Here is an 18,523-nt window from a genome sequence, read left to right as displayed (position 1 = left end):
CAAAAGGCAAACAAACAGAAGACCGACATTTTGCTGTTAAAAGAGGAAGAGAGAAGAGGAAATGAAAGGAGAGGGGGAGGGGATGTACTCACACACACACACACACACACACACACACACACACACACACACACACACACACACACACACACAGCTCTAGAGTCAGTCTCTGCTCAGCACAGTTACTGTAAGTCACATGACAACTTGTATGAAATAGAAAAACAGTTCTCTCGGTAGAGGAGGGACTTCAACAGTATCATAAACATGAGTTTCAGAGGAGGGACCAGAACTACTTCTACCAGATGGAAGAAACAGCGTAGAAACTGAACCATTTTGAGACCACGATGAATCCATCTCATTCTGGAGTCACTATGAACTCCCTTTGACACAACACAGCTAAAGGATTAAAGCTTGCAGGTAAGAGTCTGCATTATACTGCAACCACATGTATGTATTGTATGTAGACATTATAAACTACATGTATGTATTGTATGTAGACATTATAAACTACATGTATGTATTGTATGTAGACATTATAAACTACATTGTATGTAGACATTATAAACTACATGTATGCATTGTATAGTAGACAGTGTGTTGTTATGTGCACGTGGTGTGTGTGTGTGTGTGTGTGTGTGTGTGTGTGTGTGTGTGTGTGTGTGTGTGTGTGTGTGTGTGTGTGTGTGTGTGTGTGTGTGTGTGTGTGTGTGTGTGTGTGTGTGTGTGTGTGTGTGTGTGTGTGTGTGTGTGTGTGTGTGTGTGTGTGTGTTCTCACATGCACGACTATTTGGCAACTTTTGGGGTGTTGTCTCTGAACATCAGGAAATGCTTAACTGGAATAATTTGTACACTCTTGGAGATCTGTAAGGGTCCATTTGGTCTAGGGATGGCCAAATGGAGATTTTTTTCTTAACCGATAACAATAAGGCCTTATCAGTTAATTAACCGTTAAGGAAATGTGTTAAAAATGCACTATTTTAGCGATTTAAAAAAGTAAAATACACCCGTTTTTCCCCATAATAAAGTGCCATATTTACACATTAAAACAATAAAACTAGGAGAAACAAGAATACAAACGTTTTCTAAAAGAAATGTGTTTTTGCAAAGAAACGGTGGGATTGAAATAATCAGTCTGTAATGTGATGCGCTGTCGCCAGGCTTGAGCCCTTAACTTTTATCAACAGAATTGTCCACCAAAAGGCCCTACTTTTATCAACAGAATTGTCCACCAAAAGGCCCTTCAGCCCGTGCCTCTCTAACATTCTGTGCACTCCCTGGCTGTCGCCTAACAAAACAGCAGTAGCGAGATGCTCGCATGTAGAGCAATAACTTCCAATCGTATGACTTTTGGAATGGTTGAATCGGCTAAATGTGATGTCCATTTCATTCATTTTCTTCTCTCTCGCCCGTGTTTTGTGTGTGCTGATGCAGCGATCATTGAATTTGCGACTCTGAGCTTTGTTATTTTCGCATAGCCTACTGTAACCAAGACGACTTTAGCGTTCCTCACGTCATCAACATGTAACATTAGAAAGTTGTGTTTTAAGCTTCAATGTGACGGGGGTCTGTTTTGTAAAATCCAATCGACGACGGAGCATTTGTTTCCTGATGAACAAGTCAGCGTGTACGATTCCAAATCAAGCAGCGTAGCAGACTCGCAGTTGCGTGAATGCATGGATGTTACACAGACATTGGTGTCCAGAAATGTGTGACCACAGTGCATATAGTTGCATGGTTGATGACTTGATGTTGCGTAGATATTGGTGTACGGGGCTTTGGGTGTGACACATGGGTTGATTTCCTTTTTCTTTTCTTTTTTATCGGTCAAAATTAACCGTTAGTGCTTACCGGTAACCAATTTCTTATCGGTTTAACGGTAACGGTTAACCGTTGGCCATCCCTAATTTGCTTTCTCACATGGCCCTCTTCTACGCATCAGGCCAATTTTTTGCAAAACACATTTTTGGACACTGCTCCTACGGATTTTGCCCTAAAATCATGCAAAGCGGTGCACAGTATCTCTAAAGTCATGTCATCAACATGGATCTGTCCAATTTAGCGTCACCATCAGGCCTAAAATCACGCAAATTGGAAGGCAAATCACAACCTCTGCCCCTGATTTCTCACATGCCCCTCTTTTAGCGCCACCATCAGGCCGACTTTTGCAAAACACATTTTTGGACACTGCTCCAACAGATTTTGGCCTAAAATCACGCAAAGCGGTACACAGTATCTCTAAAGTCATGTCATCAACATGGATCTTTCCCATTTCCCATATTCCCTCCTGATTGGCTACGATTGCCTTCTAAAGTTTGTGTATGCTTATCTCCCGATTAGGGAGTCTTACTGGTATCATGTGCAACATGATCAAGTGTGTGTGTGTGTGTGTGTGTGTGTGTGTGTGTGTGTGTGTGTGTGTGTGTGTGTGTGTGTGTGTGTGTGTGTGTGTGTGTGTGTGTGTGTGTGTGTGTGTGTGTGTGTGTGTGGGTGTGTGCGTGCGTGCGTGCGTGCGTGCGTGCGTGTGTCATGGTGTGGCGCAGAACAGAACCACAGTTTGTTCAGACTACCATTTTGTCACAACACAACTACAATGATATAACGATATAACTTTATCATCATCTCTCTGTAACGTTATCATCTTTCTGACAGTTTTCCATTTGACACAAACACACAGAAACTTAACTAATGACAACAGTCCTCCTCCATTATGAGACAACATGTTTCTCTCTCTCTCTCTCTCTCTCTCTCTCTCTCTCTCTCTCTCTGTTACTATACTATACTGTGCTTGTTTTTTATCGGTCAAAATTAACCGTTAGTGCTTACCGGTAACCAATTTCTTATCGGTTTAACGGTAACGGTTAACCGTTGGCCATCCCTAATTTGCTTTCTCACATGGCCCTCTTCTAACGCAACCATCAGGCCAATTTTTTGCAAAACACATTTTTGGACACTGCTCCTACGGATTTTGCCCTAAAATCATGCAAAGCGGTGCACAGTATCTCTAAAGTCATGTCATCAACATGGATCTGTCCAATTTAGCGCCACCATCAGGCCTAAAATCACGCAAATTGGAAGGCAAATCACAACCTCTGCCCCTGATTTCTCACATGCCCCTCTTTTAGCGCCACCATCAGGCCGACTTTTGCAAAACACATTTTTGGACACTGCTCCAACAGATTTTGGCCTAAAATCACGCAAAGCGGTACACAGTATCTCTAAAGTCATGTCATCAACATGGATCTTTCCCATTTCCCATATTCCCTCCTGATTGGCTACGATTGCCTTCTAAAGTTTGTGTATGCTTATCTCCCGATTAGGGAGTCTTACTGGTATCATGTGCAACATGATCAGGTGTGTGTGTGTGTGTGTGTGTGTGTGTGTGTGTGTGTGTGTGTGTGTGTGTGTGTGTGTGTGTGTGTGTGTGTGTGTGTGTGTGTGTGTGTGTGTGTGTGTGTGTGTGTGTGTGTGTGTGTGTGTGTGGGTGGGTGGGTGGGTGGGTGGGTGGGTGGGTGCGTGCGTGCGTGCGTGTGTCATGGTGTGGCGCAGAACAGAACCACAGTTTGTTCAGACTACCATTTTGTCACAACACAACTACAATGATATAACGATATAACTTTATCATCATCTCTCTGTAACGTTATCATCTTTCTGACAGTTTTCCATTTGACACAAACACACAGAAACTTAACTAATGACAACAGTCCTCCTCCATTATGAGACAACATGTTTCTCTCTCTCTCTCTCTCTCTCTCTCTCTCTCTCTCTGTTACTATACTATACTGTGCTTGTTTGCATAGGAAAAGCACAGGACCCGTAAATGAAAAGATGTTGTACCAAGGACCCCCATATGATAATATGTTTTACCAGGAGACCCCCTAACCTAAGATTTGTGCATTTTCTTTGTAGAAAATAGTAGATCTACAAGCTCTGTTTTCTGATCTATTTCATTGACTGTAACCCTGACAGGTTTAATAAAGACCTCGAGATGAGTGAGAGTGTGGAGAGAGAGGAGGAGGGAGCTGACAAACATCACATCCAGTCTCCAACATCTCCTCAATCTGGACCTCCTCACACTAAGTATGTCTCTACAATGTTTATCTATAGATTATAAGTTACTATGTGTACAGTTTGTGAATGAAGTGCTACAAATCACTATAAGCTGTTCAGCAGTGAAGCGTACAGACTGTTTTGTTGCTGCAACGTCCAGGAGTTGAAACTCCATTTTTCTTCACCCTGCTATACTTTCATACAGGGGTCATCAATGTGTTCATACACGGATAAATGTGTCCGTGGCAAATCTTTTATTTTCTTTTTTTACACATTATAATGTCAGAATATCAGAACCAATATTACAACATTGTTGTTAATGGTCATTCAGGGCGATCTCTTTATGTGTTTCTGGTAATATTTGTGTCCACTCATTTTGTATGTTTGTGGCAGAAATGGAATTTCAACAAAAATGTCCACCACAAGCCCGCATGGCGATGCTTTCAAAATGTGATACAACAATAAAGAATCTTGAACAAACTGACATTTTCATTCATTCACATATATTTATATAGGCTAATTTATAAACATGTATTATGATTCCAGAAGTGTTCACCACAGAGCAGAGTCTCCAACACCCAGCTGTGTGTCTATGAAGAGTGACTGGTCTAAAGGAGGACTAATTAACTTCAGTGATGAACCTGGACCTCCACACACACAGTATGTCAATGCATTACATTATACACAACACTGTAACGTGGCACATGTGTGCACATTATATATATATATATAAAAAAAACAAGAGTATTATAATAGTATGCCCTCCCTGTCCAATCATTCATTACCTATAGAATGAAAGTTACAATATGTGCAGTTTATGAATAATAATTCAACCTACGGCCACTGTGACCCATACTGTAAGCTCCACTTATTTGCCATTTACTTTATAAACAAACCACTTAAAACCGGGGATGTCTTTAGAGTTGTTAGTAGTTTACAGTGGTTGTATGGCCCCCTCTAATGGCCAATGGAGGAATATGAAGCTACTGAACATAATGCTGTTGTTATGTTGTGTTAAATATATGAATCTGACAGACCATGCTGTTGCTATGGTGTGTTGAATATAAATATGAAGCTAGCTGATTGACCATGCTGTTATTATGGTGTGTTGAATATGAAGCAACTGGGGTGGCATTTCATTAAATTAATGACAACATGGCCACCATGTTAATATGGTCTATGGTGTGTTGGGCTCAGTGCTGCTGCTTGGACCCCAGTGTTGCTGCTTGTCTTTCTATTATTGTATTCATTAGTTCACTGTTGTTGCAATGTTGTGGAGCTGAAACCCATGGAATTTTACTCTCTTACGCTTGAATAATGGGATGTTACAATAAAGAATATTGAATAAACTGACTTTCCAATCACGTGATAATTAAAGACATGTTTTTTGTTGTTTTTGTATGATTCCAGAAGTCTTCACTACAGAGCAGAGTCTCCAACACCCAGCTGTGTGTCTATGAAGAGTGACTGGTCTAAAGGAGGACTAATTAACTTCAGTGATGAACCTGGACCTCCACACACACAGTATGTCAATCCATTACAATATACACAACACTTTAACGTGACACGTGTGTTGCAAAGTGTGCAAATTATATATACTAGTCCTTACCCATAGACCACCCTAACCTGTTGCTTGACCAATCCTCAAGCTTGCATAAAGGTCGCTCACTTCACACTTGGCGGACAGACAGACAGACAGACAGACAGACAGACAGACAGACAGACAGACAGAGATTTTCTTGATTAATAGTTAGATATATAAAAATCACACCTAGTGTGAGGTGAGCGGTGCTATTTGTGTTAATTTCATTAACCCATTTAGGACTGAGGCCGATTCTAAAAACGACATCTAAATCCTGACATGAAAAACTGTGTAAACATTTTGTTATGATTCCAGAGGTCTTCACCACAGAGCGGAGTCTCCAACACCCAGCTGTGTGTCTGTGAAGAGTGACTGGTCTAAAGGAGGACTAATTAACTTCAGTGATGAACCTGGACCTCCACACACACAGTATGTCAATCCATTACAATATACACAACACTATAACATGACACACGTGTTGCACAGTGTGCAAACTATAAAAAAAACAAAAAACAAGACAGAGTATTATAATAGTGTGCCCTCCCCTCCCTGTCCAAGCATTACCTATAGACTGAAAGTTACGATATGTGCAGTTTATGAATAATAATTCAACCTACGGCCACTGTTACCCATACTGTAAGCTCCACTTATTTGCCATTTATTTTATTTTATAAACAAACCACTTAAATCCTGGGATTTCTTTAGAGTTGTAGTTTACAGTGGTTGTATGGCTCCCTCTAATGGCCAATGGAGGAATATGAAGCTACTGAACATAATGCTGTTGTTATGGTGTGTTGAATATGAATCTGAATCTTACTGACCATGCTGTTATGGTGTGTTAAATATATGAATCTGACAGACCATGCTGTTATGGTGTGTTAAATATATGAATCTGACAGACCATGCTGTTGTTATGGTGTGTTGAATATGAATCTGACTGACCATGCTGTTGTTATTAGGGTGTGTTAAATATATGAATCTGACAGACCATGCTGTTGTTATGGTGTGTTGAATATAAATATGAAGCTAGGTGACTGACCATGCTGTTGTTATGGTGTGTTGAATATGAATCTGACTGACCATGCTGTTGTTATTAGGGTGTGTTAAATATATGAATCTGACAGACCATGCTGTTGTTATGGTGTGTTGAATATGAAGCAACTGGGGTGGCATTTCATTAAGTTAATGGCAACATTGCCGCCATGTTAATATGGTCTATGGTGTGTTGGGCTCAGTGCTTGCTGCTTGGACCCCAGTGTTGCTGCTTGTCTTTCTATTATTGTATTCATTAGTTCACTGTTGTTGCAATGTTGAAGAGCCGAAACCCATGGAATGTTACTCTCTTATGCTTGAATAATGGGACGTTACAATAGAGAATATTGAATAAACTGACTTTCCAATCACGTGATAATTAAAGACATGTTTTTTGTTGTTTTTGTATGTTTCCAGAAGTGTTGACCACAGAGCAGAGTCTCCAACACCCAGCTGTGTGTCTATGAAGAGTGACCGGTCTAAAGGAGGACTAATTAACTTCAGTGATGAACCTGGACCTCCACACACACAGTATGTCAATCCTCGTCTAATAGACTGTGGATCTCCAAATTTGGGCACTGTAGTGATGTCAGTCAGTGATGTCAGTCATCTTTTGTCACAACACAACTACAATGATATAACGATATAACTTTATCATCATCTCTCTGTAACGTTATCATCTTTCTGACAGTTTTCCATTTGACACAAACACACAGAAACTTAACTAATGACAACAGTCCTCCTCCATTATGAGACAACATGTTTCTCTCTCTCTCTCTCTCTCTCTCTCTCTCTCTCTCTCTCTCTCTCTGTTACTATACTATACTGTGCTTGTTTGCATAGGAAAAGCACAGGACCCGTAAATGAAAAGATGTTGTACCAAGGACCCCCATATGATAATATGTTTTACCAGGAGACCCCCTAACCTAAGATTTGTGCATTTTCTTTGTAGAAAATAGTAGATCTACAAGCTCTGTTTTCTGATCTATTTCATTGACTGTAACCCTGACAGGTTTAATAAAGACCTCGAGATGAGTGAGAGTGTGGAGAGAGAGGAGGAGGGAGCTGACAAACATCACATCCAGTCTCCAACATCTCCTCAATCTGGACCTCCTCACACTAAGTATGTCTCTACAATGTTTATCTATAGATTATAAGTTACTATGTGTACAGTTTGTGAATGAAGTGCTACAAATCACTATAAGCTGTTCAGCAGTGAAGCGTACAGACTGTTTTGTTGCTGCAACGTCCAGGAGTTGAAACTCCATTTTTCTTCACCCTGCTATACTTTCATACAGGGGTCATCAATGTGTTCATACACGGATAAATGTGTCCGTGGCAAATCTTTTATTTTCTTTTTTTACACATTATAATGTCAGAATATCAGAACCAATATTACAACATTGTTGTTAATGGTCATTCAGGGCGATCTCTTTATGTGTTTCTGGTAATATTTGTGTCCACTCATTTTGTATGTTTGTGGCAGAAATGGAATTTCAACAAAAATGTCCACCACAAGCCCGCATGGCGATGCTTTCAAAATGTGATACAACAATAAAGAATCTTGAACAAACTGACATTTTCATTCATTCACATATATTTATATAGGCTAATTTATAAACATGTATTATGATTCCAGAAGTGTTCACCACAGAGCAGAGTCTCCAACACCCAGCTGTGTGTCTATGAAGAGTGACTGGTCTAAAGGAGGACTAATTAACTTCAGTGATGAACCTGGACCTCCACACACACAGTATGTCAATGCATTACATTATACACAACACTGTAACGTGGCACATGTGTGCACATTATATATATATATATATAAAAAAAACAAGAGTATTATAATAGTATGCCCTCCCTGTCCAATCATTCATTACCTATAGAATGAAAGTTACAATATGTGCAGTTTATGAATAATAATTCAACCTACGGCCACTGTGACCCATACTGTAAGCTCCACTTATTTGCCATTTACTTTATAAACAAACCACTTAAAACCGGGGATGTCTTTAGAGTTGTTAGTAGTTTACAGTGGTTGTATGGCCCCCTCTAATGGCCAATGGAGGAATATGAAGCTACTGAACATAATGCTGTTGTTATGTTGTGTTAAATATATGAATCTGACAGACCATGCTGTTGCTATGGTGTGTTGAATATAAATATGAAGCTAGCTGATTGACCATGCTGTTATTATGGTGTGTTGAATATGAAGCAACTGGGGTGGCATTTCATTAAATTAATGACAACATGGCCACCATGTTAATATGGTCTATGGTGTGTTGGGCTCAGTGCTGCTGCTTGGACCCCAGTGTTGCTGCTTGTCTTTCTATTATTGTATTCATTAGTTCACTGTTGTTGCAATGTTGTGGAGCTGAAACCCATGGAATTTTACTCTCTTACGCTTGAATAATGGGATGTTACAATAAAGAATATTGAATAAACTGACTTTCCAATCACGTGATAATTAAAGACATGTTTTTTGTTGTTTTTGTATGATTCCAGAAGTCTTCACTACAGAGCAGAGTCTCCAACACCCAGCTGTGTGTCTATGAAGAGTGACTGGTCTAAAGGAGGACTAATTAACTTCAGTGATGAACCTGGACCTCCACACACACAGTATGTCAATCCATTACAATATACACAACACTTTAACGTGACACGTGTGTTGCAAAGTGTGCAAATTATATATACTAGTCCTTACCCATAGACCACCCTAACCTGTTGCTTGACCAATCCTCAAGCTTGCATAAAGGTCGCTCACTTCACACTTGGCGGACAGACAGACAGACAGACAGACAGACAGACAGACAGACAGACAGACAGAGATTTTCTTGATTAATAGTTAGATATATAAAAATCACACCTAGTGTGAGGTGAGCGGTGCTATTTGTGTTAATTTCATTAACCCATTTAGGACTGAGGCCGATTCTAAAAACGACATCTAAATCCTGACCTGAAAAACTGTGTAAACATTTTGTTATGATTCCAGAGGTCTTCACCACAGAGCGGAGTCTCCAACACCCAGCTGTGTGTCTGTGAAGAGTGACTGGTCTAAAGGAGGACTAATTAACTTCAGTGATGAACCTGGACCTCCACACACACAGTATGTCAATCCATTACAATATACACAACACTATAACATGACACACGTGTTGCACAGTGTGCAAACTATAAAAAAAACAAAAAACAAGACAGAGTATTATAATAGTGTGCCCTCCCCTCCCTGTCCAAGCATTACCTATAGACTGAAAGTTACGATATGTGCAGTTTATGAATAATAATTCAACCTACGGCCACTGTTACCCATACTGTAAGCTCCACTTATTTGCCATTTATTTTATTTTATAAACAAACCACTTAAATCCTGGGATTTCTTTAGAGTTGTAGTTTACAGTGGTTGTATGGCTCCCTCTAATGGCCAATGGAGGAATATGAAGCTACTGAACATAATGCTGTTGTTATGGTGTGTTGAATATGAATCTGAATCTTACTGACCATGCTGTTATGGTGTGTTAAATATATGAATCTGACAGACCATGCTGTTATGGTGTGTTAAATATATGAATCTGACAGACCATGCTGTTGTTATGGTGTGTTGAATATGAATCTGACTGACCATGCTGTTGTTATTAGGGTGTGTTAAATATATGAATCTGACAGACCATGCTGTTGTTATGGTGTGTTGAATATAAATATGAAGCTAGGTGACTGACCATGCTGTTGTTATGGTGTGTTGAATATGAATCTGACTGACCATGCTGTTGTTATTAGGGTGTGTTAAATATATGAATCTGACAGACCATGCTGTTGTTATGGTGTGTTGAATATGAAGCAACTGGGGTGGCATTTCATTAAGTTAATGGCAACATTGCCGCCATGTTAATATGGTCTATGGTGTGTTGGGCTCAGTGCTTGCTGCTTGGACCCCAGTGTTGCTGCTTGTCTTTCTATTATTGTATTCATTAGTTCACTGTTGTTGCAATGTTGAAGAGCCGAAACCCATGGAATGTTACTCTCTTATGCTTGAATAATGGGACGTTACAATAGAGAATATTGAATAAACTGACTTTCCAATCACGTGATAATTAAAGACATGTTTTTTGTTGTTTTTGTATGTTTCCAGAAGTGTTGACCACAGAGCAGAGTCTCCAACACCCAGCTGTGTGTCTATGAAGAGTGACCGGTCTAAAGGAGGACTAATTAACTTCAGTGATGAACCTGGACCTCCACACACACAGTATGTCAATCCTCGTCTAATAGACTGTGGATCTCCAAATTTGGGCACTGTAGTGATGTCAGTCAGTGATGTCAGTCATCTCCAAATTTGGTCACTTGTTTCATCATGTCAGACAGACAATATTTGGGCATTGTTTCTGCATGCAGCTGTTACCATGGTGACAACACTGTTTAGTATCAGTGACGTCAGCAGGCAGACTGTTTCTTTATGCCCATATATGGTGTTCCTCTGTGATGTCAATCATGTGATGTTGGGCATTGTTTCAGCATGCGGCTGTTACCATGGTGGGGACACTGTTTAGTATCAGTGACGTCAGCATGGGGACAGACGGCAGACGGACAGACAGACATTCAGTAAATGAATAGTTAGATTATAAATTCTATCGATTATAAATTACTATGAGTACAGTTTGTGAATGAAGTGCTACAAATCACTATGTGCTGTTCAGTGGTGAAGCTGCACTATACAGACTGACTGTCTGCATGTTTTGTTGCTTCAACGTCCCAAGACCTTTCACTCTGTTATACTAAACTAATATACTGACATTTTCATTCACATGCTAACCGTATAAACATTTATTATGATTCCAGAAGTGTTGACCACAGAGCAGAGTCTCCAACACCCAGTTGTGTGTCTATGAAGAGTGACTGGTCTAAAGGAGGACTAATTAACTTCAGTAATGAACCTGGACCTCCACACACACAGTATGTCAATCCTCTTCTATGCAATAGACCATACATGGGCAACTGGCGGCCCGGGGGCCACATGCGGCCCCCACCTTCACTTAATGCGGCCTGCAAAGTTAATATCAGAATACTGATATATTATTGATTCCAGCTGTTACAATTCCAAACGTGCAAACATGACCCACTTTAATTCCTTCAGTCTATATTAGTAGCTAAATGACTAGTGTAGTAGCACTAAAATGTTAGTCTTTTTTTTTATGTCCAACGTATTTGTATTTAAGTTCATAAAGTTAACAGGATTATAACTAAATGCATTTGAAATTAAATCAAAATGTTACATTTCAGGATTCCAATTAAAACATAACCAAAAATAATTCAAGAATCCAATTCAAAGGAAGTAAAAATCGCACCCGTGCGAAGTGAGCGGTGCAAACTAATTCCTGCGCGAATCAGTGTTGATAGGCATGCATGGCAATATTGTTTTTGTTGTGTATGATGTCAGTCTAGAGGTCTGCTCAGACTATATAAGTCTTTATCGTCATTTCTCATCAGTTAGTTGACCAAGCTATGGATTGTAACTTGTAAGAGTGTCATAGTGTAATGATAAGTGACCTTATTTACCTCCAGAGAGGCCTCCAGAGAGGCGAGAAGAGGCCAGAAGATGAATATTTTAGTTTTTCAAAGTCTGTTCATTTGTATTTTAAACTTGTATTAGCTGCCTATCATTTATAACCTGTAAGATCTTCCACAGTCTGTCTAAAAGTTTGGTTATTTTATCGCTTATAAGTGATATTCATCTAATACAATTTTGAAATTCAAGGTTAGCACCGCTCAATAATTTTTTATGACGTATTTTACGCGGCCTAAACGCGTTATGACGTATTTTACGCGGCCTAAACGTGTTATGACGTATTTTACGCGGCCTAAACACGTTCTAAATCAGGGTTAACCAATCGGGTGCCTCTGTGACTATGACATCATGGACAGATCAACAGAATCGAAGTGTTTCATTGGTCTAGCGAACTCATGTCATCATCATTTGTGACATCATAGTTTTGGTAAAAAAGCGGTCTATAGGAGCGGTTAGCACCGCTCAAAAATAGCAGATCTACAAGCTCAAAACGTGTCGCGCTGCATCACGTTTTTGTGGCTGTTACCATGGTGACAACATAATATCAGTGATGTCATCAGGCAGAATGTTTCACCCATTTATGCCCATTAATGGTGTTCCTCTGTGATGTCAGTCAGTGATGTCAGGCATTGTTCCAGCATGCGGCTGTTACCATGGTGGCAACACTGTTTAGTATCAGTGATGTCAGCATGCGGACAGATGGCAGACAGACAGACAGACATTCGGTAAATTAATAGATATTATAAATTACTATATATTATAAATTACTATAGATTATAAATTACTATGTGTACAGTTTGTGAATGAATTACTACAAATCTACTATGTGCTGTTCAGTGGTGAAGCTGCACTATACAGACTGACTGTCTGCATGTTTTGTTGCTTCAACGTCCCAAGACCTTTCACTCTGTTATACTAAACTAATAAACTGACATTTTCATTCACATGATAGGGGGGGTCATCAATTTCTCCATACACACCGAATCAAATGGACCTGTTAGGGTCCATTTGGTTCCATTTTACTCTCTTCAGAGTCACAGACCTGTTAACGGTCATTCAGGGCTATCTTCTTTATGTGTTTCTGGTAATATTATTGTCCAATCATTTTGTATGTCGGTGGCAAAAATGGCATTTTTACAAAAATGTCCACCACAAGCCAGCATGGTGATGAGCCCTGCTTTCATAATGTGATGCAACAATAAAGAATCTTGAACAAACTGACCTTTTCATTCATTCACCTATATTTATATAGGCTAATTTATAAACATTTATTATGATTCCAGAAGTCTTCACCACAGAGCAGAGTCTCCAACAGCCAGCTGTGTGTCTATGAAGAGTGACTGGTCTAAAGGAGGACTAATTAACTTCAGTGATGAACCTGGACCTCCACACACACAGTATGTCAATCCATTACAATATACACAACACTTTAACGTGACACGTGTGTTGCAAAGTGTGCAAATTATATATACTAGTCCTTACTCGTAGGCCACCCTAACCTGTTGCTTGACCAATCCTCAAGCTTGCATAAAGGACGCTCACTTCACACTTGGTGGACAGACAGACATTTTCTTGATTAATAGTTAGATATATAAAAGTCACACCTAGTGTGAGGTGAGCGGTGCTATTTATGTGTTAATTTCATTAACCCATTTTGGACTGAGGCCGATTCTAAAAACGACATCTAAATTCTGACCTGAAAAACTGTGTAAACATTTGTTATGATTCCAGAAGTCTTCACCACAGAGCAGAGTCTCCAACACCCAGCTGTGTGTCTGTGAAGAGTGACCGGTCTAAAGGAGGACTAATTAACTTCAGTGATGAACCTGGACCTCCACACACACAGTATGTCAATCCATTACAATATACACAACACTTTAACATGACACGTGTTGCACAGTGTGCAAACTATAAAAAAAAAAAAAAAAAGACAGAGTATTATAATAGTGTGCCCTCCCCTCCCTGTCCAAGCATTACCTATAGACTGAAAGTTACGATATGTGCAGTTTATGAATAATAATTCAACCTACGGTCACTGTGACCCATACTGTAAGCTCCACTTATTTGCCATTTATTTTATTTTATAAACAAACCACTTAAATCCTGGGATTTCTTTAGAGTTGTAGTTTACAGTGGTTGTATGGCCCCCTCTAATGGCCAATGGAGGAATATGAAGCTACTTAACATAATGCTGTTGTTATGGTGTGTTGAATATGAATCTGAATCTTACTGACCATGCTTTTATGGCAGGGGTGGGCAACTTTGATGATGGTGAGGGCCACTATATTTCCACCTTCACTCCAGAGGGCCACATTGCATATTGCTACGTCCTACGTTGTCATTCTAGTATCTCATACAAAAGAGCGATGCGTTTTGAGCTTGTAGATCGGCTATTTTTGCTTCTTTTGAATTGAAATCCTGAATTATTTTTTGTTGTTTTTGAATTGGAATCCTGAAATGTCACATTTTTATCTAATTTCAAATGCATTTAGTTATATAGTCATGTTAACTTTATGAACCTAAATACAAATACATTGGACATAAAAAAATACATTTTAATACTACTATACTAGTCATTAAGCTACTAATATTGACTGACGGAATTAAAGCAGGTCATGTTTGGAATTGTAACAGCTGAAATCAATAATATATCAGTATTCCGGTATTAACCTGCGGGCCGCATTAAGTGAAGGTGGGGGCCGCATGTGGCCCCCGGGCCGCCAGTTGCCCATGTATGTGTTATGGTGTGTTAAATATATGAATCTGACAGACCATGCTGTTGCTATGGTGTGTTGAATATAAATATGAAGCTAGCTGACTGACCATGCTGTTATTATGGTGTGTTGCACTCAGTGCTTGGACCCCAGTGTTGCTGCTTGTCTTTCTATTATTGTATTCATTAGTTCACTGTTGTTGCAATGTTGAGGAGCTGAAACCCATGGATTTTTTTCTCTCTTACGCTTGAATAATGGGACGTTACAATAAAGAATATTGAATAAACTGACTTCCCAATCACGTGATAATTAAAGACATGTTTTTTGTTGTTTTTGTATGATTCCAGAAGTGTTGACCACAGAGCAGAGTCTCCAACACCCAGCTGTGTGTCTATGAAGAGTGACCGGTCTAAAGGAGGACTAATTAACTTCACTAATCAACCTGGACCTCCACACACACAGTATGTCAATCCTCCTCTATGTAATAGAATGTGGATCTCCAAATTTGGGCACTGTAGTGATGTCAGTGAGTGATGTCAGTCATCTCCAAATTTGTCAGACATTATTTGGGCATTGTTTCACTCAGCATGCAGCTGTTACCATGGTGGCGACACTGTTCAATATCAGTGACGTCAGCAGGCAGACTGTTTCACCCATTTATGCCCATACATGGTTTTCCTCCATGATGTCAGTCATTGCATTGTTTCAGCATGCGGCTGTTAACCATGGTGGCAACAGTGGCAATATCAGTGATGTCGGCGGATGGATGGACAGACAGACAGACATTCTGTTAATGAATAGTTGGATTATAAATTATTATCGATTATAAATTACTATTGATTATAAACTACTATGTGTACAGTTTGTGAATGAAGTGCTACAAATCACTCTGTGCTGTTCAGTAGTGAAGCTGCACTATACAGACTGACTGTCTGCATGTTTTGTTGCTTCAACGTCCCAAGACCTTTCACTCTGTTATACTAAACTAATAAACTGACATTTTGACTGGGTGTTGGAGAGCAGAGTCTCCAACACCCAGCTGTGTGTCTATGAAGAGTGACCGGTCTAAAGGAAGTCCTCCTGTCTTCAGTGAACCTGGACCTCCACACACACTGTATGTCAATCCATTACAACACAACACTATAACATGACACACGTGTTGCACTATGTGCAAATTATTAAAAAAACAAGACAAGTATGTGCCCTCCCTGTCCAATCATTACCTATCGACTGAACGTTACTATGTGTGGAGTGAATAATTAACCTACCTTAACCTGTGAACCTGTATCTATTAGTGATGCGTTGACCGCGAGGCCAGCTGACCAGCCCGCAGTGCGGGCGGGCGTTCAAGACTTCAGGCTCAATTGGCGTGCGGCGGGGCGGGCGGGTTATCGCCACTCTCATGTGCAAAAAATAAATATGAATAATCACCTGCTGTTATTTGCCTTTTATTCTTTATAAGAGTAGGCCTATAAGAAACGCAACTTTCATAAGTGAGGCGGATTTTTGACTGAATTAAACACGCTCACCTCGAGTCGCCCCATCTCTCGTCTCGAGGTGATTAAATCAATAACTAACAGGATTTAATATTATCTGTCTTTTGCTGTCTGTTTGAAGTGCGAGGCGCTGTATAAATATGATTGACATAAACCTGAAACGCCATTCATACCCCGACGATGCCCCCGATTTAGAGAGAATGAACGTCTTTGTCTTTTTTTCTGTCAAATAATAGTTAAGAACCCCATTTTGAACACCACGTTTGTTTATTTAGCCTATGACAATATTGTGCTACTGTAGACCTTTCTGTAAAGCGACTTTGGGTTCTTAGAAGAGCCGTAAATAAAGATGAGCTTTTGTGGAGATGATATATCATCTTTTTTTTAAATGCGGGTTGCGGTGCGGGCGGATTCGTTGATTTGTATATTGTTCTGCGGAGCGGGCGGGCGGGTTACGTTCCGTGCAGGCTGTGGGCCATGCAGGTTATGAAAAAAACCTGACCCGCACATCACTAGTATCTATATATGTAACACAATATGGATAAATATGAATGATGAATATATGTATCACTGCAACTTGTATTGTACTGTATTTGTGGTACATTTTAGTGGTGATATTATTTCTTTCTTATTTGTTCTTTATCTTCCTGTAACTGCAATGCTGTGAGAATGAAACATTTTGACTAAATTACCTGTACTGTTAATATTTACTTAACCAATCAAAAACCAATCTGGACCTCCAGAATCCAGATACACACACAGTAGACATCAAAAGGGTCTCAAGCCAGTAGGGAAATGAAGTACATCCCTGCAATATGTATTCTTTCATTGAGAAGCAGCAAAAAAAAAACAAAAAAAACAGTGACATTAGTACTTTGCCCCCCCCCCCCCCCCCCCCTCTTTTTAGGGGGGGCATTATAATCACAGCAGCTTCCAAAAAAACACATTCATACTTTTTTTCACAGATACTTTTTTCAGACAGACATTCGGTAAATTAATAGTTAGATTATAAATTACTATCCATTATAAATTACTATTGATTATAAATTACTATAGATTATAAATTACTATAGATTATAAATTACTATGTGTACTGCAGTTTGTGAATGAAGTGCTACAAATCACTATGTGCTGTTCAGTGGTTAAGCTGCACTATACAGACTGACTGTCTGCATGTTTTGTTGCTTCAACGTCCCAAGACCTTTCACTCTGTCATACTAAACTAATGAACTGCCATTTTCATTCACATGCTAACCAGTGTTCAACCCAGAGCAGAGTCTCCAACACCCAGCTGTGTGTCTGTGAAGAGTGACCGCTCTAAAGGAAGTCCTCCTGTCTTCAGTGAACCTGGACCTCCACACACACAGTATGTCAATGTGATGTGAATCTTCCTATACAATGTTATGCTAGGTTACGTGTGCAAGTTACTACATAGTCAGACATAGTATAATAACGGTGTGTCCAATGTTTATCTATAGATTATAAATGACTATAGATTATACATAACTATTGACTAGTCCTGTGCCCGGGGGTGTGCAGTATATGAGGGATGAGGAGTCTCAGAACTAATGTTGGAGAACCCAGACCGGTGCCCGTTGGGCAGAATAACCACCATTGACATCCAGTTGTGCAATAATACCCATTGTATCCGTCTGTCTGTCTGTCTGTCTGTCTGTCTGTCTGTCTGTCTGTCTGTCTGTCTGTCTGTCTGTGTCCCTTTCATGCCCATACAGTATATGGAGATCTCTTATCTCTGTCTGTCTGGCTCTCTTTCATGTTCCGTGTCCAGGCCAGTCTGTGATGTCATCTCCAAATTTGGGCACTGTAGTGATGTCAGTCATCTCCAAATTTGGTCACTTGTTTCATCATGTCAGACAGACATTATTTGGGCATTGTTTCAGCATGCAGCTGTTACCATGGTGGCGACACTGTTTAGTACAATTAAGACGCCTCCTAGGTCACGCCAATTCTTGGCTATCTGGCCAGTGATGTATACCCAATCTCATATGTTGAGATTGGCAGAACATGCCCATATATGGGCATTACCAAATATGGGCAGGGACATCAAGCCAGAGCATGAGGTCAGAGCAGCAAA

At 39.9% G+C, this 18,523-nt stretch overlaps 1 protein-coding gene and 1 long non-coding RNA gene across 2 annotated transcripts; both read left to right on the top strand.

Moving 5' to 3' along the window:
• Window positions 1-304: 304 nt before the first annotated feature.
• Window positions 305-9,039, top strand: LOC308308522 (uncharacterized protein; the record flags this gene model as incomplete). Its single annotated transcript, XM_080753933.1, has 9 exons — window positions 305-417; window positions 3,967-4,077; window positions 4,594-4,707; window positions 5,458-5,571; window positions 5,945-6,058; window positions 7,079-7,192; window positions 7,674-7,784; window positions 8,301-8,414; window positions 9,036-9,039. Exons 2-9 carry the CDS (start codon window positions 3,986-3,988, stop codon window positions 9,037-9,039), a joined length of 777 nt encoding a protein of 258 aa, XP_080610059.1. The 5' UTR covers window positions 305-417; window positions 3,967-3,985.
• Window positions 9,040-9,166: 127 nt separating this feature from the next.
• LOC308308392 lies at window positions 9,167-10,881 on the top strand. The gene is made up of 3 exons (XR_013963288.1): window positions 9,167-9,280; window positions 9,654-9,767; window positions 10,788-10,881. It is a non-coding gene; the product is annotated as an uncharacterized lncRNA (long non-coding RNA).
• Window positions 10,882-18,523: the final 7,642 nt, after the last annotated feature.

The sequence above is a fragment of the Nannobrachium achirus genome, assembly GCF_963921795.1.
Source record: "Nannobrachium achirus genome assembly, chromosome: 23".
Taxonomy (NCBI): Eukaryota; Metazoa; Chordata; class Actinopteri; order Myctophiformes; family Myctophidae; genus Nannobrachium; species Nannobrachium achirus.
Note: the sequence above shows the minus strand (reverse complement) of the source record. Positions and strands in the feature narration are given on the sequence as shown.